The following is a 22,692-nucleotide window of genomic DNA, read 5'->3' as shown; positions in this document are numbered from 1 at the left end:
ACTCCACCACGAACGCGTCTCCCAAGGCTCCTTTTGGAGGAAATTCCCGAGAGCAAAACCTTTCGCACTTCCGGTTGACACTGGAGGCGAAGAGATCCACTTGAGGGGTCCCCCAAAGGGCGAAGATCTCCAGGAGAATCTCCTGAGCCAACTCCCACTCGTGAGAGATCGTGCTCTGCCTGCTCAGAGCGTCCGCCGTCACGTTTTCGTCTCCGGCCAGATGAACTTCCGAGATCGAAACTTCCTGCTGGATGGCCCAGAACTCGAGCTGCATCGCCTCCCTGCACAGAGGAAGTGACCCTGCCCCCCCCCTTTTTGTTGAGGTAGTGCATGGCCACTGTGTTGTCCGTCAGGATCAGGGCACTCTTTCCTCGCACAGTCGTCAGAAAAGCCTTCAGGGCTAGCCTGACGGCCCTCAGCTCCAACAGATTGATATCGAGTCTGGACTCCGACGGAGACCAACGACCGCTGACTGTCAGCCCGTTGACATGAGCTCCCCAACCTGTGAGGGATGCATCCGTCACGATCGTCACCTCCGGCCAGGGAAGCCAAAAAGGAGCCCCCTTCATCAAGTTGGCTTCGACGGCCCACCACAGAAGGTCCCGGGCGACCGAGGGCGGCACCTGAACCGGGTCCGACATCCTGCCGGAGGACTGCGACCATTGCGTCTTGAGCGCCCACTGCAAAGATCTCATCCGCAGGCGAGCCTCTGGCACCAGAAGAATGCAGGATGCCATGAGGCCGAGCAGCCTCAAGAACTCGAACGCTGGGAGCGTCTGGGCATGCTGAAACTTGTGCACCATCTGCTGAATGGGAAGAGCCCTCACCTGGGGAGGAAAACACTGCCCCAGGGAAGTGTTGAGCACTGCTCCGATGTACTGGAGCCGCTGTGTTGGCGTCAAATGGGACTTCTTTAAATTGAGGGAGAAGCCCAGCCTGTGAAGGGAGTGGCAGGCGACGGACAGATGATCCAGGACTTGCTCGGGAGAGCTCCCCCTGATCAACCAATCGTCCAGGTAGGGGTAGACGTGAATCCCCCCTTGCCTGAGATGCGCTGCCACCACCACCATGAGCTTGGTGAAAACCCTCGGGCGGAGGTCAATCCGAACGGCAGGACCCGAAACTGAAAGTGCGAGTCGGCAACCGCGAACCTCAGGTACTTCCTGTGCTTGGGATGGATCGGCACATGGAAGTAAGCATCCTTGAGGTCGAGTGACACCAATCAGTCCTGAAGCTGAAGGGACTGGAGGACTTGAGAGAGAGTAACCATCTTGAACTTGTCCTTCCTGAGGAGTTTGTTCAAACCGCGCAAGTCCATGATGGGTCTCAATCCCCAGTCTTTCTTCGAAACCAAAAAATAAGGGGAATACCATCCCATGTTCCTCTCCGCTACAGGCACCAGTTCTATGGCGCCTTTCTCCAGCAGGGCTTGAATTTCCTGCGCAAGGAGCGGATCCGGACTCTGCAAAGAGAGGTTCCCCGGTGGATTGTCGCGAGGCCTGTGCCGAAAAGGAAGACAGTAGCCGTGGGTTATGATCTCCAGAACCCACACATCTGAAGTAATGGCTTGCCACTCTACAAGATGCTGCGCCAGCCTTCCCCCAACCGGCGAACCATGGGACATGGCCTCATGACTGAATGGGAGCGACCGCGGTGTTACCCAAGGGCAAAGAGGCAACTGCCCGAGCGGCCTTGGCACCACGGGTACCCTGTCGTCCACCTCTGGTACCCCTGCGTTGGCCTCTTTGACTGCCAGCTCCTCTCGCTTTACTGAAGGACGAGTAATAGCGAAAGGAACCACCCCCTCCACTGCTGTCCCCTAGGACGAAAAGGCGGAGGTTGGCGAACTGCAGCGCCCAACGACTTCGCTGCAGCTTTCGAGGTCTGCAACCTCTCAAGGCTCTCGTCAGCCTTGCGGCCAAAAAGGTGTTCACCGTCAAAGGGCATGTTGAGGAGCCGAGACTGCACATCAGGAGCAAACCCCGACTTCCGCAACCACGCAAACCTGTGTATCACGGTGCTCGCCGCCATGGACCTACTGACGCATTCAGCTAAGTCCAAACCCGACTGAACGGACTCACACATGGCATCCTTACCATCCTGGACCATAGCAAGGAAACCATCCCGTTCGTCCCCTTCGGGAATATGTTCAGCCGCTAACGCAACACAGTTCCACAGAGTGTGTGTGAAACGAGACAAGGCACAAATGGAGTTGGCCGCCTGAAGCGCCATACCACCAGAAGAAAACACTTTCTTCGCCCAGCCATCAACACGTTTGTCGTCCCTATCAGGAGGGATGGTAGGGTACGACGCCTGCTTTGCCGGGGCCGTGGCCGCCTGCACCACCAAACTCTCCGGAGTAGGGTGCCTGGTCAAGTAGCAGGGGTCGCTACTGGCTGGGCGGTATTTTCGCGACAAGGATCTGCCCACCGCCGGGAGACTCTCCGGAGCAGTCCAAGCCGCCGCCACCCTTCTCTGTAAAGCCATATGGAACGGCAGTACCGGATCAGTTAGGGGACCAACATCAAGGATGTCCGTCAGATCATCCTGCACAAACACCCCTGGGGGAGCAGACCATCCTAAGTACTCAGAAACCCTAGCCATAAGGCGCCGGTATGAGGAATCGGCATGAGAGCCAAGCTCAGGCCTACAAAACTCCACCTCCGGAGAGGTGTCCAGTCCACTGGCATCATGCAGTGACTGTCTCAAATCGTCAAACTGACTATGGCCCGAGACAATTTCATCTGGAACCTGACTAAGAACCAGGCCATCAGAATCCTCATCCGCCTCTGAAATATAGTCCAGGTGGCGAAAAGAAGGCACCCGAAAGTGCTTGCTCTTAACCAGAGCCTTCCTAGGGGGTTCTCCCGTGCCACGGGGCACCTCCGACACGAAAGGCGTCGATGGCGTCGAGCGAATCGGCACCGGCGTCGAGAGAACCGGCATCGGTGCCGAGAGGATCGGCGTCAAGGAAATCGGCGTTGACGTCAGATGCAGCGCCTCCAGCAACGGCGGCGTCGACACAGCCCTCGAAGCCGGAGCCTCGAGCGTGTCCCTGGACGACCTGAGCGTCGACGGCTTCGACAACGTCCTCGGAGCCGGAGCCTCGAGAAAGCCTGTCGACGCCTCAGACGTCGATGTCTTCCTCGAAGACCTCACAGGTGCACGCGGTCTCGAACGCGTCGAGGACCGGGACCTGGAACGGGTACGTCGAGAACGAGTCTCCTTGTCCGAACGGGACCTCTCCCGTGACCCGTGCCGACCACTCTTGCGAGCGGTGTCTCTCGACCTCTCACGACCGACCCCACTCGGGGGCGCGGACGGCATAGTACCCTGCGGCTCAAGAATCGCCAGCATTTTCTTCCCGAAGGAAGCCCATTCCTCCGACGTCGCACGGCTGGTGGGGTAAGCGACGTGCCGGGCAGAGTCCTCCGAAGAGGACCTGGAAGACGACCGGTGTCGGCGCTTCCGAGAATGCCTCGAAGAGGCTGAGGAGTGGCGAGACCGAAAGCTAGAAGGAGACCCAGGAGACTTCCGACGATGACGCGGAGAGTCACCCCTCGAATCATCCGTCGAAAGCCCCGCAGACTTAGACTTCCTGGGCTTGGACACCCGACCTACCGACAACTTCTTCTTACGTTCGCTTAAGGCTTTGGACGTGAGCGACTGGCAGTCGATACAGTCATCCGTGTCGTGGGCCTCCCCGAGGCACCAGAGGCAGGCGTCGTGCGAGTCCGTCACCGACATCTTGGACCCACACTCCCCGCACTTCTTGAAACCCGGACGCGGGGTCGAAGACGAAGTAGAAGACATCTTCACACGAAGGATTTTCACAAAACGAACAGGTTCGAAGAACCGAGAAGAACAGAACTCCAAAGAGTCGAGGCGTGAACCGAGAATCACAAAGCAACACGTTCGCGGAAAAAACTGAACTGAGGCTACGGGCGTCGTGCATCCTACTTATCACATCGGATGACGTCGGACGTTGGAGGAGGTCCTCGACGACGGCGCATCGACGCAGAAAAAAGTTTCCGAAGCAGCACAGCTGTGGTGATTACATGTCATAGATATGGAATACGTCGGAGGACCCAATCCCCTCGAAGAACAAGTTACTTATCTTACCTGGTAACGTTCTTTCAATGGGATGTTCCTCCAACATATTCAACATCTTTGACAGTAATTACCATGACGTCGATACGCTCCCTGGAGGGCCTCCATCGACGGTCGACGTCACCGGATGTTATATCTAGGACGCACGATGCCGTACCCTCAGTTGTAGTTTTTTCCCAGAACGTGTGGCACCAACCACCTGCCAGTATGACAGCAGAAAGCCTTGCGGAAACCTAAGCTGCAATCGCATAAGAAATTCAGTAGAGGGGCAGGCTGGGAGGGTACGATGTGGAATATGTCGGAGGAACATCCCATAGAAATAACGTTACCAGGTAAAATAAGTAACTTGTTCTTCGAGGGGATTGTGACCTCCGACGTATTTCACATCTTTGACAGACTCCTAAAGCAGTACCAACGTATGGAGGTGGGAAAAGAATTTACAAATTCATCAATTTAGAATGCCCAATCAAATTGCAGAATATAGGACTGCCTTATCAAAGGCCAAATCTTGCCCATGGATAGAATCCAGGGAATAGCGTCTCACAAAAGTATGGACAGAAGCCCAAGTGGCTGCTTCCCAAATACTGCGAATCAGAACGCCCTTCTGTAAAGCTGTGGAGGCAGCCACACCCCTAGTAGAGTGAGCCCGTAAGCCTACTGGAGGGTCCTTACCCGCCAACCGGTAACATTCAGAGATTGTCAAAATGATCTATCTCGACAAGGTCTGTTTGGAAACAGCCTGACCTAAACGCCTTCCAGCGTAACCAACAAAGAGCTGATCATCCACTCTGACCCGGGACATCCGTGAGAGATAGAAACTCAAAGCTCTCCTAGGGTCCAACCCATGGAGCCTCTCCTCTTCCTTACCGGAATGCGGAGGCGGATAGAAGGCCGGAAGAACCACCTTCTGGCGTAAATGAAATTCCGACAACATTCGGAAGAAAGGGACGAATCCTAAGGAACACTGTGAAAGGTGGCTTGGCGGAGAGTGCCTGCAATTCACTCACTCTGCGTGCGGAAGTAACCACAACCAAAAATAGTCTTATAGGACAACAGTCTCAGCGGGCAAGAATATAAGGGCTCAAACGGAGCTCCCATTACGAACTTTAGAACCAAATTCAAATCCCATCCGAGCACCTGGATAGGTGATGTAGGAAACACATTAGTTAGCCCTTTTAGAAACTGAGAAAATAAAGGGATCTTAAAGTAAGAACATTCCTCAGAGGAGTGCTTATATATGGACAGCGCCGCCAGGTACCCCTTAATGGTACCTACTTGCAGGCCCTTGTGGGCTAAAGAAAGCAAAAAAAACAAAACAAAACCAAAGGAATGGAACATTGAAAAGGATCCACACTCTGTACCCTGCACCAGTCGCAGAACTTCCTCCAACGGCAACAGTACAGGGATTTCGTTGCGGGCCTTCTGGCCGAAAGCAACACCCCCATCATGTCTTCAGGGAGGTCCCAATTGTTATAATTGTTATACCTCAGCCTTTCAGATACCAGCATGAAGGCTGAGAGACTTGACCTCTGGATGGAGAACTCAAACCCCCCCACCCCCGTGAGAGCAGATCGTTTCGGTAGGGAAGATGACATGGAGGGCAGATGGACATATCTAAAAAAAACGGGTACCACGCTCTCCTGACCCATGCCGGAGCAATGAGGATCATCCGGGTACCCAACCTGCGTAACCTCCACAACACTTGCGGAACAACGGGGGCTGGATGGAACGCGTACAGCAGTGGGAAGGACCACTCAAACTACAAAGGCATCCCTCAAGGCACCTTTTGGAGGAAATCAAGCGAGCAGAATCTTTCGCACTTCCGGTGGACACTGGTGGCGAAGAGATCCACTTGTGGGGTTCCCCAAAGGGCGACGATTTCCAACAGAACATCGTGAGCCAGCTCCCACTCATGAGAGACTGTGCTCTGCCTGCTCAGAGCGTCCGCCGCCGCGTTTTCGTCTCCGGCCAGATGAACTGCCGAGATCGAAATTTCCTTCTGGATGGCCCAGAACCAGAGCTGCATCGCCTCCCTGCACAATGGGAGTGACCCTGCCCCTCACCCCCTTATTGTTGAGGTAGTGCATGGCCACTATTGTCCATTATAATCAGGACATTCTTCTCCCGCACAGATGTCAGAAAAGCCTTCAGGGCTAGCCTGACAGCCCGCAGCTCTAACAGATTGATGTGGAGTCTGGACTCCGACGGAGACCAACGGCCGCTGGCCGTCAACTCGTTGGCATGAGCTCCCCACCCCATGAGAGATGCGACCGTCACGATCGTCGCCTCTGGCAACGGTTGCCAAAACTGAGCCCCCTTAAACAGATTTCCTTTGCTGGCCCACCACAGAAGGTCCGGGCCGACCGAGGGCGGAATCTAAACGGGATCCGACATCCTGCCAGAGAACTGCGACCACTGCATCTTGAGAGCCCACTGCAGAGATCTCATCCGCAGCCTGCCCTCTGGCATCAGGAAAATGCAGCATGCCATGAGGCCGAGCTACCTCAAGAGCTCGAATGCCAGGAGACTCTGGGCACGTTTAAACTTGTTTGCCATCTGCAGAATGTGATGAGCCCTCACCTGAGGAGGAGAACACATCCCCAGGGATGTGTCGAGCACTGCTACGATGCACTGGAGCCGCTGGTTAGGTGTCACATGAGTCGTTAAGTTGAGGGGGAAGCCCAGCCTGTGAAGGGAATGGCAGGTGACGTACAGATGATCCAAGACTTGCTCAGGAGAGCGTGCCCTGATCAACCAATCGTCCAGGTAGGGGTAGATGTGAATCCCCACTTTCCTGAGATGCGCGGCCACCACCATCAGCTTGGTGAAGACCCTCGGGGCGGAGGTCAATCCTAACGGCAGGACCCGAAACTGAAAATGCAAGTTGCCAACCGCGAACCTCAGGTACTTCCTGTGCTTGGGATGAATCGGCACATGAAAGTAAGAACCCTTGAGGTCGAGAGACACCAACCAATCCTGAAGTTGAAGGGCTTGGAGGACTTCAGAAAGAGTAACCATCTTGAACTTGTCCTTCCTGAGGAGCTTGTTCAAACCATGCAAGTCCATGATGGGTCTCAATCCTCCGTCTTTTTTCGGGATCAAAAAATATGGGGAATACCATCCCTTGTTCCTCTCTGCTACAGGCACCAGTTCTATGGCGCCTTTCACCAGCAGAGATAGGATTTCCTGCGCAAGGAGCTGATCTGTACGCTTCAAAGAGCGCTTCTCCGGTGGATTGTCTTGAGGCCTCTGCCGGAAAGGACGACCGTAGTCGTGGGCTATGATCTCCACAACCCACACATCTGAAGTAATGGCATGCCATTCTACAAGATGCTGCGTCTGTCTTCCCCCAACCGGCGAACCAAGGGACATGGCCTCATGACTGAGCTGATACGGCTGCGGCATGCCTGAGGGCAAAGAGGCAACTGCCCGAGTGGCTTTGGCACCTCGAGTACCTTGTTTTCCACCTCTGGTACTCCTATGTTGGCCCCTTTGACAGGTAGCTCCTCTCGGTCTACCAAAGGAAGAGTAGTATCGAAAGGAACCTCTCCTCCATTGCGGTCCCCTAGGATGAAAAGGCATGGGTTGACGTACTGCAGCGCTCAAGGACTTCGCTGCAGCTTTGGAGGTCTGCAACCTCTCAAGGATCTCGTCAGCCTTGCTGTCAAAAAGATGGACACCATCAAATGGCAAGTTGAGAAGCCGGAACTGTATATCAGGAGCAAACCCCAACTTCCACAACCACGCAAACCTGCGCATCACGGTGCTCGCCGCCATGGACCGGCTGACACAGTCTGCCACGTCCAGACGTGACTGAACGGATTCACACATGGCATCCTTGCCATCTTGAAATGAGGGCTAGAAAACCATCATGTTCCTCCTTCAGGAATATGTTCAGCCGCCAAAGTTGCACAATTCCACAGAGTGTGAGTGAATCTTGCCAAGGCACAAACGGAGTTGGCTGCCTTTAAAGCCATACCACCAAATGAAAATACTTTCTTCGCCCAACCATCAAAGTGCTTGTCGTCCCTATCAGGAGGGATGGTAGGGTACGCAGCCTGATTCGCTGGGGCCGTAGCCGCCTGCACCACCAAACTCTCCGGAGTGGGGTGCGTAGACAAGTAGCAGGTATCACCACTAGCTGGACGGTATTTTTTTGGAAGAGACTTCTTTGTAAGGCCATATGACACGGCAACACCGGGTCAGTAGGTGGACCTTGGTCCAGGATGTCTGTCAAGATCATCCTTCAGAAAATCCACAGGTGGAGCAGACCACCCCAAGTACTCAGTGACCCTCAACATGAGACGCATGTACGAGGACTCGGCATGTGTAGCTCAGGCCTGGCCTGCCAAACAACCTCCGGAGAGGTGTCCAGACCACTGGTGCCATGTAAGAACTGACGCTGGTCTTCATTTGGCTGTGACCAGACAACAGGTCATCAGGAACCTCAGGCGGCACCGCCCCCTCCTCATCCGACCCTTCTTCCACCTCTGAATTGTAGTTCAAAGGCTGGAATAAATCAAGCCTGGGGGGATGGCTAGAGAAGGGCTCAAAGACAGGCCTCACTGACTTACTGAGGGCCTTCCTCAGAGTTTCCAGAGCCCTCCCGGGAACCTCCGTTAAATTTTACTCAAAAGTCGGTGAGGGCGCCGATGGAATGGCCGTCGACGTCGACCAAGGTGCCGACGACTTCGACAACGGCTTCGAGGCAGGAGCCCCGAGCGTGTCCTTCGACAGCTTCGGCGTCAATGACTTCCTCGGAGCCGGAGCCTCGAGAGAGTCCCTCGACGGACATGGCGCCGACGGCGTGGATGCCTTCTTAAAAGGCCTCACAGGCTCCGACGGTCTCAATGGCGTCGAGGACCAGGACCTGGACCTGGCACAGCTATGGCAATAAACCTTGTCCGATCGGGACCTCGACGGCTCCCGATGATCGCGCCGAAGGCGTGCGAGCGGTGGCTCTAGCTAGTTCCTTGCCGGCTTCTCTTGAAGGCGCGGATGGAACGGTGCCCTGCGATTCGAAAATCGCCATCATCTCCTTGAGGAATGCGTCCCATTCCGCCAGCGATGAATGCTTGGTGGGACAAGCTGCCTGCCTTCTGGCGGAGTCCTCTGACGAGGACGGGGAAGGCGACCGGTGTCGCTCTTCCGAGAGTGCCTAGAAGAGGCAGAGGAATGGCGGGAACCACTCCGAGACCCCCTGGACTTACGCCGATGCGGAGAGTCACCCCTCGAGTCGTCGGTCGAAAGTCCAGCAGACTTCGGCTTACGGGTTTTAGATACCCTACCTACAGTTAGCATCTTCTTCCGCTCCCGCAAGGCCTTTGAAGCCAGGGACTGGCAGTCATCACAGTTGTCGGTGGCGTGGCTTTCGCCCGGCACCAGAGGCAGACGTCGTGCGGGTCCATGATGGACATTTTGGAGCTGCAGTCCCGACACTTTCTGAAGCCCGACTTCGGGGTAGAAGACGACAAAGACATGATCTCAAACTGTCACAACGAAGTAGTAGAATCGAGCACGCCGAGATTCCGAAGCGAACGCGTTCGCGGAAAAAACGAAACTGTGGCTAAGGACGCACGAGATATAACATCCAGGGACGTCGACCCTCAATGGAGGCCCTCGAGGGAGCGTATCGACGTCATCAACGCAGGACACCTACGCTGAAAAAGCTTTCCGAAGCAGCACAGCTGTGGTAATTACTGTCAAAGATGTGGAATACGTCGAAGGACACAATCCCCTCTAAAGGTTGTTACTTAACGAGAGGCCCTATTGAGGTGCTCCGAATCCAAACTCAACAATAACCACATACCTTGAAAAAGACCTCTTGGTTAAACAATTTTTGAGATGAAAGGGCACCGTCTAACAAAAACTTAGTCATTGGCAGCAAGGTTCCCCATGTCTCAGAAAGATAGATCAGCAGCAACATGCTCGCCTGGGAAGCAAGATGACAGAGCAATACAGGTTAGATCCCCGGGTCCAAGCTTAGAAACCTCTGGGTATTAAATGCGTTATAAATAACATATCACACTGTTTAATCAGCACTGTGATCTCTACAATCTAGTCCTCTGCCATCCCCGTACTTAAAAAAAAAAAAAAAACTGAACAAATCATGATGTACAGTAGGAATGGCAATAACCAGTGAATTAAAATTCCTCATTACCCTCCATAACATACTCCAATTATGAAACTTTTAAAATCATTTTTATTTTATTCATAGAAACTTTCGTTACATAGGATTCATAGTTCAAACTTGGTAATGCACTTCCCTTGAATAGATAAGAACATTTCTTTAAAAAATTCAAACACATTTCAAGTATATTGTAAGGCCATAATATGGGCCGGGGATCTGATCAATGAAGTCATTCTGATAAAGCAGCAGGGCCCGCTCACTGAGTGGGAAGCAGGGGAGGTGGGGGAGAGTCAGGGATAATTTCAGATATGGGGAAGATGGTTTGTGAATGGGAGTGAGGGTGCAGAAGAAGGGACCCTGATTGGGACAGAGGGTCTATATCATTAGAAATGAGATATTCTGGTAAGCCAATAGGGCTCAAATAGTGAAGCTAAGGGTAATATGGGCAAAGGATGCCCCGTTTAAAGAGGGAGAAGTCCTGCAAAGCGGTGCAGGATCCAGGAAAGCTGGGAGAAGGGCTTGTAACCGAAGGCAATGGGGGGAGGGCAACAGCCATTGTTCACCACAGTGCCGGTACCCATACCTTGGAGTTGTCCACATTGGTCTTGATTTTGCTTTTCAGCACCTCCCACCACTCAGAGCTGTGTGGAAACTTCCATGAGAACTGCTCCAGGCGCTCAGAAATCTGAGAACAAGCAAAAGAAAGATTCAGCCCAAAGCAAAATGCCTTTGTGTCCAATGAGTTTTCCTGATTTTATAAGCTATTAAATAATTTTAATACATGGCATACTTTATTATTTTCAGTTATATGATACAAAATAATGTTCTCATCACTTGTATCAGCAAACCACCGTAGTTGCACAAAAAATGAAATTAGAAGGCAAAAAAATGCTGATCAAAAATTGTGAACAAATTTGTGATTAAATAGTTGCAAAGGCAAGTTGTTTGAAATTGTCCACATAAAGAAACAGGTTGTCCCACATGATAAGAGTATTGGTATGAGTGGAGACATGGACAGAAATTCGGTCAGAGAAAAAAGTACTTTAAAACTCTCCTTAAAGAAAGGGTGTAAGACCAACAAACGGGGCAACACCCACCTGTAGGTCTGATGCACCCCTGAGAAAAGCCCATTCATCCCCTCCTTTGACAAGTACCAAACAGAAGCCAAGTATCACAGGAGGCACCTCACTCTCTGTTTTGTTGGATCATCAGTTGTCCTTTGTTCCGCAAGTAGATGTTGTTCTAAGAGGCGCCCATTTCCATCTGTATAGTATCATTCAGTGGTTACCTACTAGACATAGGCCCATCTTAAAACCCTAGTTCAGGCAGTGCTTTTTGCGCGAGCACAGTATTGTTTGTCTCTCTATTTTAGCCTATCAAAGATGATTGCCAAACGACAAGCAGTTCAAAACAGAGCTGTGTGTGCCATATTTCAACTGAAACAATCCGGCCACTTCTCCCAGGTCTGGCGAGAGTTAGGGTGGCTACCGTTGAAGATCTGATTCAGGAGCAGGCCCACACAGACACATCTGGAAAATAGTGAACGGTGCTGCTCCTGAGAATGTATCATATATGTCTCAGCCCTATTGGCAAATATGTTACCTGAGATCAAGCTGAACAACCTGTTGGAGGTGGGTACATTCCTGAGCATCATTTGGAGAAAAGCCTTTGTCATCACTGGGCTACTGACTATGGAATAATCTAACTGTAATTAGAAATACTGAATACAGAAATACTGTACTGAACAACCTGGATCCAAGCTCACTTTGAAACAGCAGCTTGGGTCTTTTTTTGATGTGTCATAAATAAGTGTGACATTTGGGGTACTAAACATTTTGTTGAATGTACTGTAATGTCTTACTATTATACAGTGCGTTTGTCTGCACAACACCGTGAAAAATGTTTTACTGGTAGTTTGTATGCACTTAATAAATAAACTTGCTGCTACTACTATGGGGTGGCCCTAAAACTACCCTTTTAGTGGAAATACTATTATTCAAGTATTTACTGAGCACAGAACTAGCTTCAGGAAGCAACAGAGCCCTTTACAAGTCATCAGGAGGAAGGAGATCGCAAGGGATCATTATTAAGGTGAGGGAGAGGGCAGGCAATTTGGCAGCAAGGGATCTACAAGCAACCAGGGAACGAAATAGGGAAGGAAACTGGGGAGGAAACAGATCACCAAGTCTCAGGTAAGGTGGGGAGTGGACAGCGTGTGGACATGGGTGTTCGGGAGGAGCCATTCCTTGAACAGGCGGGTCTTGAGCTCCTTCCTAAAATGTAGAAGCGAGGGCGCGAATCTGACCTCCACAGGGAGAGCTTAGTTCTTCCTTTTAGGGACAGTGGAAGTTTTGTTCGTTTTGGATTGAATCTAAGCATATAAGTATTGTTCTCTTGCGTCACCCATGTGCACAACCAGCAGAACCATCATATATGTCAGGAGAATGGGTTTATTATGACATTACGGACTCATCTGGGCAGTTATTGCTATCTCATATCCGTTAAGTCTCACATGACAGGTTTACCCATAATATGCGAACTCCTGCCTCACATGCTATGCACTGCTATAATATGCTAAGCTCGCCTCATACTACATAATAGTGCTATCTTGTGCCAGGTCAAGGCTCCCACACTATGTATAGTCATTAAATGCAAGTTACAGCCCGACAAGCTCAAGTGCTGCGCTCAATGGTAGGTGTAGCCTGATTTGCTCAAGTGTGGTCATCCTATGCCAGGTAGGCCTGAAATTACATATACATGATTCAGCGTGTATGTATTTTACAGTGCAAACTAAACCGAGGCACGTTTAGAGATATCAAGTTGAAAAGTTACGAAAAATCAGGTCCTGCGAGGAAAAGTAAAATTACCAGGATCACACATGTTGGTCAAGTGGAGAAGCTGGGATTTGAGCCTTCTCCGCTACCTCTGATTTTCGAAGTCAACCACATGTCCTACCACTCCTCTAATTTTAAACGAACACACCAAGATTTCGGGACTATGTTCCATCAGCCGTCTATCTAAAGTGACCTATCACTTGCCTCTCCACACACTGCACGCAGGGCCTGACGGGCGAAGCCGGACCAGAAGACAAAGGTCACGGGTGTGGAAGGAATCTTTATGGGGGATCAAGGGGACTCATGCCACGAAATGGAGTGGGCAGGGAAGGTAAGTGGATTTGGGGGTTAACCCGCACCCCCGAATTTAACAGAAATCCAATCCAGCAGCGGGCGGGCGGGCATTTCCTTAAAAGGGGCTTGTGATTTTTCCAAATATTGGCGGCAGCACCAAAATGACTGGAAAAAAAAAGTTACTAAAATCAGTTAATTTTGCAATTTGTTTGCAGATGATACAGGAAAGTTTGCTTGTGCTTAATCCTGTACTTCTCCAAAAATCTCTTCTCAAATGAATTGAGGACCATTGTCAGTTAAAACACTACCTGGAATCCCCTCCCTAGCAAATTTATCACCAAGAAACTTCACCACACTCCCCACCGTGGTCTCCCTTACTACTTTCACCTACCTCCAACACATACTTTTCAGTTTGGGACCTAGAATGCTGACTGACTGACTGACTCAGTCAGTCAGTCAGTCAGTCAGTCAGTCAGACAGACACACACACACACACCCTTTTGCAATCCATGGGCATTTCACAACCAACTCAGCCAAGGGTCCACGCGCCCCAGACGGAACCATAGAACGGCTTGAGGTTGCGGATGCAGTAACCCCACAATTCTAATAGAGTCCAAACTCACATCACGTGATAAAACTCACGTGATTCCACTAACGTGACTTTGATGTTCTACATTGTTCAAAGAAAGTCACGGCAGCCATCCTGGGCAATGCAATTCCTGCAACCCATAATACTGATCTACTCTCAACTTTTCAGGAAGTCACATTGCGATGTGTACAAACCACATAAAATCAAATTCTTAAAAAATGCTATGAATTTGTTCAGAGATATTATAATGAAACAAGTGAATTGGGCTCTTTTTCCTTATAGGTTTGTTGACCGCTTCACATCAGGGGCAGTCATTCCTCCCCTGCACCCACACCTTTAACTGTAGGTACTTCCACTTCTCTTATGGTCCAAACCAACTCTTTCCGTGGCTTAGCACCTCCTTTGGAAATCACATGCCCAAGATACTCTACCTCGTCTCTCCAGAAAACAAATGTTTCTTTCTTTACTGTGAGTCCTCCCACTCAATATGCTCAATACCTTTTCCAACACTTTATCTTGTTCTGATACATCTCTCCCACAGATTAACATGTCCTGAAACCAGAACACTTTCTCAACATCTCTGAACTATTTGTACATTACCATTTGGAAAACAGATGCCGCTGAAAACTAATCAGAGTGGCAAGCGATTAAACTGAAACACCCCCTCATGAGAAATGAATGCTGTGTATTTCCTTGACTTGGGATGCAATTCAACCTGATGATTCACAAATGCCAAATCCATTTTCTGAATACACTTCTATCTCCAATTAGACTCAGTAGTTCACCCATGTTTGTTAACGGATGTCACTCCACCACTACAGTCATTTAACTAGCGCAAATCTACCCATAGCCTCACCTCACCATTTGCTTTCTTAGCCACAACTAAAGGAGACAGCCACTCTACTGCTCCTCCCATTCTATTATTCCACTATCGCATAATTTCTTCTGCTCCTTCGCTACAATATCCCTCAATGCTAAAAGGTACACACAGCAGTTTCACCACTGCTGGTACTGCTTTTTCCTTCAAAATAACCTCGTGCACCATTCCCTTCAATTCTCTGATAGAGAACAATTATGCATACCTCATTATCACTGGAATCAAATTCAAATGTTCCTTAACCGCTAACACTTGGTCACACGTTTTGGGATCTAACCTAATTTTAATTTTAGGCTGCTCCTTCCAGTTTAACAGTGCTGCTCTCTTTCGCGTAACAATTCCCCCTATCGCTTCTATTCCTTTGAATCCTAACTATGAACAGAGTTCTACGGAGGATAGCACAGGGACAACACGCTGGTCTTGGAAGCAAGATAACGCACAGCAACAGAGGTTCAAATCCCAGATCCGCGCTTAGAAACAGAACTTGGGTGTGGTATTAGGCGCGTTATAAATAAACAAACATTGCCATGAAATATCCAAAATTTCAATTTTGGCCATATTGTACCCCCCCCGGTCTAATGTCTAGAGGCATCAATTCTTCTTACTTTCTACCCAATACCTTCTCCCACACTTCCTCTGAAACAAGGGGCAACTTTGCCCCGAGTCTGCCATCATGTGTATAGGTATCCCATTAACATGCACTTCTGAAATGGGGCTTTCATCCTCATAATCACACCCCTCACCAAGAACACTTATGGGACACCTGCACCCTCATCGATGTCCTCTGAATCATCCTGTGTGCTCCGCCCTTTACTACATTAATGCTTTTCTTACTCCTTCCAATCCCATCTCAAACTTTAAATCCTCCTTCCCCCTCCCTGGATAAAGCTGCTATATTGTGTTGTCAACTCAATCCACCTAATCTACATGACAACGCTGAAAACCTGGATAATACAAACTATCCTGTATGTAGCTTTAAGACGGATACTGTTACGAAGAAGATGCCTGTGAGTACCAAGATCACTTGCAAGAAGCAGAATGAGTGGTCTAGTTTCCAAAGGCCAGTGATTAGCCCTAAGCAGTACATCAGTCCGATCCAGGAATTCAAAGTTAGTTCAAACTCAAAAAGCACAGGAGAGACGCGAGAGGGAGAGAGCCGTCCACTGAAGTGGACTAGTGTGAGCCATGCACGGAAGCAGCTGATGCGAGCCGCAGGACCCAGTGAAGCGCAGAAGAGAGAGAACGCGCAGCTGGAGGAGAGCTTCAGTTTGCAGAGCTGCTGAAGACCCCATTGGACGCCCAAACACTACTGGAGTCTCTAGAAAGGATACAGCTGCCCAGGAACTGCTGGTACACAGAAGGAAGCGAACAAGTATGCAGGTTGCCCAGGAGCTGCGAGAGGTCTGGGGGAGCAACGGGGTGAGTTCAGGAACCGAAAAGCAGGTTTGGAATCCTGAAGCAAACGAGACAGTTGTATACTTGGCAGTAGAGTGAACCAAGCGGATACAACACAACAGTGCAAGTCTCAGACCCACACCCATATGAGTAGCCAAAGTTTAAATCAAAGAGGGTCTGGGACCCTGTAAGAGGAAAAGAGACAGCCCAGGAAAGAACACTTGCTTGGCAGGAGAGTGAATCAAGCCGTATGAAGTAATGTAGGGTTGGGATCCCACACCCACATGAGAGATTGAGAATAAGAGGGTCAAGAACCCGGACTGATAAAAGGAATCCTATGCTTAGTAGTGGAGCATGCCAAGCTGAGAACTGTGAAGACAAGAAACAGTCCTTCACGAGTTACCCAGCACCTTGAGATAAAAACAAGTCTAGGGGAAAGGAGCACAACCCTAGCTTTGAAATCTTATATTTTGCAACATTATTTTGCATCACATTTTCCTACCAGCTAACCTGGGAACTTTTCTTTTGCTTGAAAAGACAAAGAACACTTTTTACTTTAAGAAGAGATCATCTTTGCACAAGTTATCTTAGACTGTTAGGGACAGAAGTAGGTTTTTGGACAAAACAGTGATGGACTTTTTAATTTTGGACTTCCTGACAATTTCTCTAGTTTGCTTTGATGTGGGGAAACCCCTCTTAACTTTAGGGATAGAGGAATTTTTCCAACCCTCTATTTATTAATAAAAGTCTATATCCAAAAACATACCACCATTGTGGCTGAGCCTTACATCTGCACCCTTACATCATACATAGCAAAGTTATAGGGTTCCAATATAGTGCTAAATTTGGGGATGAAATGTTTGTCTAGTTTCTTCAATGCATATTCCAACTCACTTGGTCCTTCGCTCACACCTTCACTATCATCAGGTTCTGGTAAGGTCTTGTATATCCTCTGCCCTGCAAATCCCAGTGAGTGCATGAGTAGGCATACTTTTCTGTCCATCCCAAAATGTGCCCTACAAGATGCCGTCAGGTAGTGTAAAAATCCTTTTTTCCATTTTCGTCTCTTTACTTTAGGCATGCCTGGATGTGCCATGAACATCATGGAACCTGGCACATTCTGCATGATGCAGAAGTTGTAATTCCTATGTTCTTTCATCTTTGTATTTATTTGCTTCCCTTCTCTTTGCACTTTTAAAAATACCCATTGTCAATTTTGTTGAACGTTTCACCTCTTCTAGATCTGCTTGGCTGGTGTTTATCATTGTGGCAAGAGCCAACATGTTCCCACGTTGCAAGGTCCTCCTTTCAATAATGCTTGTTGAGGATCACTTCTTGCTTGCTTAGCAACTTGTGTTGTCAGCCAATTCCTGCCTTCCTGGCGTGAGTCGCCAAGCACAGGAATGCATACCGCTTTACCTCGCTAAGCTAGCCAAAGTCCTCTGTGTGTCGCACTCACTTTGTGAGGGGAGCGGCTCCTCCACATGTCGTACAATTCAAAAACCGCTTTATTCCACAATCCATGCAGCTGCGCTAAGGAGGTCCACCTCAGAAAGTCTACCTAGTCTGCCACAGAATGGTGCTGGTAGCAGGGGCTTGACTTGTCGCCAACATGTTGCGATGATACTTGCAGTCAGGTATGGTTTGTGTTACTTCCTTTATTAAGTAAGTAAGCCCCTGTTCAAGGCTGTCCACCACTCTCCTTCAACAGTTTGTCTCTTGAACACTCCTCCCATGTTCCCCTTAAACATTCTAAGTAACCATGGAGCAGGTACTGGAATATAATATAACAAGAGATGCAACAATAACACTTATATGAGTCACTCGCATACATACAAATACACTCACACAAAGTCTGAATTTTGAAAATGGAAATTGTACAAAACACAGTAAGAGTGGCAAAACCAAAGTGGTTATTCCAGACCTACATCGTTTTATCACTTTTGAGATCCAAGTGTGAGAGCCAGCAGGAGAAGGTCTGCACAGGCAGTACCAGGGCTACCCAGGAAATAGGCAGGTGTAGCATCTAGTCCCACTAGCAATCCCCAAATGACATCCATAAATAAATATTCCCTTCCAGAAGACATACTCAACTGTGCACTATTACTAAATTATACCTGCAGGAGACTACAACCATTAGCTCTCAAGATGTTTATACTACAACTCCCATTAGCCCTGGTCAGCACAGTCAATGGTGAGGGATAACGGGCGTCATAGTTCAAAACATCTGGGGGGCAAAGGTTACAGCCCCTTACTGAATGATAAAACATATCAACATTGTAGAGAAAATGCAATTTACTTCCTTGAAAGCGTGAATTAAAGCAGTTTGAATTGGTAAATTTCTTGAGCAATGCTTTAGTCAGGTTCACATTGTATAGCTAGTGTGTATAGGAACAATCACCATGCTTTAAAATGAGAGATTAAGGAAATACACAAAATGAACACCTCTCATCTCATACGCAAATCATGCTCAGTGGACCCATTACATTTTAATATCACAGACATTGAACCCCGACCTCCCTCAGGTGAGCTAGTGAGATCGTGACCCCCTTGGGGCCTAGGCTTGGCCAAGACATCCTTGCCCACGTGCACCGCGGTTGCATACTCTACCCTTTCATGCTTCGGTTCCTATTCCCTCCCTCCTCCCCATTCACCCTCCCTCCCTCCTCCTGCGACTAAGGGCCCCAAGGCAAAGGGTGGCTCCAACAGAGGCGGCTCCAGACAGTGCCCACAGGGGAAGCCAGTAGCCAGCAATCAACCAGCACCAACCACTAAAGTAAGTCTGGCACGGGTGGGGAGTAGAGCAATTACTATACTCCAGAAAGTCCTGCCACTCTACATTATCATTAACCTGCCTCTGAACTGTGAACACTTGTGTGTGCCACACTCAGACAGACCTGTGGAGGTTACCTTGCACCACAGCTGGATGTAGTCAAGAACATTAGTCTGCAATTAAACCGCATTTAGAATTGTGAAGTTCGGCCTGCGTCAGACCCAGACAGATTCAACGAGGATAGCAACTGCCTCATATCACTGTCACATCACCCAAAGATTACTAAAAAGTTTAATAGTACCCTACTGTGACTGTCACATCTAGACAGTACACAAAGATAGAATTGTAAAGGGTAGCATGTGCCACACTTAGATGGAACTGCAAATTATAGCATGAGCCACACTTTGATGGAATTATGAATGGTAGCATATCAATCACTTAGAAGGAATTGTAAATGGTGGCACGCGTCACACTTAGATAGAATTGAAAACAGTAGCATGTGCCACACTTAGATAGAATTATGAACGATAGCATATCCCTCACTTAGATAGAATTGTGAATGGTAGCATGTGCTACACCTAGATGGAATTATGAATGGTAGCATGTGCCACACCTAGATAGAATTGTGAATGGTAGCATGTGCTACACCTAGATAGAATTGTGAATGGTAGCATGTGCTACACCTAGATAGAATTATGAATGGTAGCATGTGCCACACCTAGATAAAATTGTGAATGGTAGCATGTGCTACACCTAGATGGAATTGTGAATGGTAGCATGTGCCACACCTAGATGGAATTGTGAATGGTAGCATGTGCTACACCTAGATAGAATTGTGAATGGTAGCATGTGCTACACCTAGATGGAATTATGAATGGTAGCATGTGCCACACCTAGATGGAATTGTGAATGGTAGCATGTCAATCACTTAGAAGGAATTGTAAATGGTGGCACGCGTCACACTTAGATAGAATTGAAAACAGTAGCATGTGCCACACTTAGATAGAATTATGAACGATAGCATATCCCTCACTTAGATAGAATTGTGAATGGTAGCATGTGCTACACCTAGATGGAATTATGAATGGTAGCATGTGCCACACTCGATTCTAGATAGAATTACAAATGTTTGCATGTCCCACACTTGGGTGGAGTTGCGAACATTATCCTGAATTGCATCTAGCTAGAAATGCAAATGTAAATGTTAACATGTCCATGTATCACTGTGTACCCTGCTTTCCTGTTCCCCATGCTGTTGCTATATATCCGCACCCCCCTCCTGTTGCTGTAAGCCCAGCCCACTGTCTGTATGTGTCAGTGTGTCACTGTGTTCCCTGCCATCCTGTTCACGTGTCTGGTCTCGGGCGCTTTAGAGATAACCATCTTATCACATCACTATGCTTACTCTCTACTATACACCATCACACAACTATACCCCTGATTAATTTGGCCTAGCTTTTCACATACAATACGACCCCCATGAACACCTCATCACCCTAATAACACGCAGCTAGCCAAGCACATTCCAGCCTTGTTGCTCATATATGCGTCCTTCAGGCCTAACGCAGCCAGAGCCCAGTCTGGATGTCCACCCACCAGGCTGCACACATCCAACTGATATCATCAGCACCACACCTAACGCTAGGATGCAGCAACCATCCAGCATTTACATCAGCTGCAAACATATCTGGTACACCCACGCACCCTACGACTCTCACTACTGACCACAACTACGGTTCCCGAGGGCGTTCAACCTACCAGCGTTTTGAGGTCATACCAATGATATATAGAGCGCTATATAAATGCCAAGGAACAGAACAGAACATAGGTTTTCTTTATATGGAGGACAGTGTTATGTGTTATACCCCAGTGACCCCAGTGACTTGTATTTCCATAATCATGTAGAATTGTCCAGTATGTTTTGTCCATGTAGAACTGTCTATAATGGATGGATGCACTGAATAGCTGAGGTTCCTTTTGACCACTCTCCTATCACAGTTATACAGGATCAGCTCTGAAGTCCACGTTGGCCTTAAATTCATGATCCACTCCCATACTCTCCACCCGAGTGTCTAGTTATAAAAGGGAGGAAGTGGAGACGCTTATGGTTGCACCATATTCATGTTATTCCCCACATTCATGACCATCCCAGCATGCTGTGCTGTGATCATATAGAGCTGGCAAGTTTGGTGCAGCCAGTTGGTTTCTTTGACCGATGGTGCAGTGCCCATTATGCTCATTTATGTGAATAGGCTTCATTTTACTTTTGCACTGCAGCATTTGTTTGAACTGTTCACACACTAGGGCTGATCCTAAAACAGGGATCCTAAAACAGGGACTAATTGTAAGAGATCATGGCACATTTTTTTTAATGAATTGAGGGCATTAATTAATATACAGGAGCTTAATACATTAATAAAAAGGTGTTGCCTGAACTATATATGGAAACAATTGCTCACTGTTAAACCATAGAAAGACTTTGAATGCAAAAGAAGTTACTCCCCATTCTATATGTTCCCAGGCCTTTATTTGTGCACACGATGGCGATTCACATTCTGTAGTACTCAAAGGGATACATCTAGGGATCTGTTCCTATCAGAGAAGTAGTGTGCACGTACTTGATTAAACCATATGTTTTGAGCTGTGATTAATCCAAATAATGTGCCCCCTTTCCCCCAAAGGGGAGTCACCCCCTTTGGGACTAGGGAGGAGGGCCCGCTAAACTGCACACCCCATAAGGGATAGGGCATGATGTATCCCACTGGGTGTGCACACCTTAGAGGTCAGGTCATCCCTTAACAGGGATATGCATCACTCTACCTTATCTCAGCAAGCAAATGTCTTCACTGGTTATTTGGGGATTGCACTAGATCACTGGTTTGGTTGCTGTCCTGCACTGTTGCCATCACAAAAACGATGGCGTGCTCAATCTCCCTTCAGAGACGGATATAAAAGGCATAGTGAGAATGGCACGAAGAGGAGCAAGAGAACGAGCTGGAGGGCTTCTTGCAAGGCTGCAGAGCCAAGATGCAGAGGAGGGCCCACCTCCTTTGAGGCTGTGTCAGGGAGCCATCCCATGCAGATGGCGCTGAGTGCAATAGATCACAGCTCCCTGAAACGAGGCCAAGAGATGGAGGAGCTTGTTCCCGCCATACTGAGAAGAGACGCGACAGTTGAAACGTGTTCGACCGGCGCCTATAGTAACCGATGCCAACGTCTTGTCCAGAGCCGACAGGAAGTACCAAAGCCTGTGCACCAACGCAGAGGACGAGAGAGAAGCAGATGCCAAGAAACTAGCACTAGTGAGAGGGGCTGAGAGCCCAAGGAGCTCTACAGATGCAGAGAGAGCAAACAGCCGAAGTGGATCTGGGTGAGTGAAGACTCCACGAGGGGGTGTAAAACCTGAGTCCCCAGGGAGGGGCAGGCACCGAAGGGGATCCAGACCAAACCGGGAGAGGCCTGGTCATCTATGGACACTTAAATAGACCGATACAGAATGGAAACCAAGGCCTAAAGACATTCATTTTTTTCTTATGCCACAGGCAGGAGCCCTTGAGAAATCCAATAAACAGAACAAATCCAAAAACTAAGAACCACAGCTGTAAGTCAGGTCATTACTAATTTTACACCACAGGTGCACAAAGGGCAGCTACCTACCCCAATGAGCACCAACGCTGGAGCTGATCCCCT

The 22,692-nt window shown here is 48.8% G+C and overlaps 1 protein-coding gene across 3 annotated transcripts in view; it reads right to left on the bottom strand.

The window, feature by feature from the left end:
• HACL1 (2-hydroxyacyl-CoA lyase 1) overlaps positions 1-22,692 on the bottom strand; it is a 370,092-nt gene that overhangs the window by 77,613 nt on the left and 269,787 nt on the right. For all 3 annotated transcript variants that reach the window (XM_069648911.1, XM_069648913.1, XM_069648912.1), the window contains one exon: positions 10,824-10,925. In XM_069648911.1, coding sequence (XP_069505012.1) covers positions 10,824-10,925 — 102 coding nt within the window. The remainder of the gene's footprint in view (positions 1-10,823; positions 10,926-22,692) is intronic.

The sequence above is a fragment of the Ambystoma mexicanum genome, chromosome 2q (assembly GCF_040938575.1).
Source record: "Ambystoma mexicanum isolate Mex_15411 chromosome 2q, UKY_AmexF1_1, whole genome shotgun sequence".
In the NCBI taxonomy this organism is placed as follows: Eukaryota; Metazoa; Chordata; class Amphibia; order Caudata; family Ambystomatidae; genus Ambystoma; species Ambystoma mexicanum.
The sequence above is the reverse complement of the archived record's forward strand: the minus strand, read 5'-3'. Positions and strand labels throughout refer to the sequence as shown.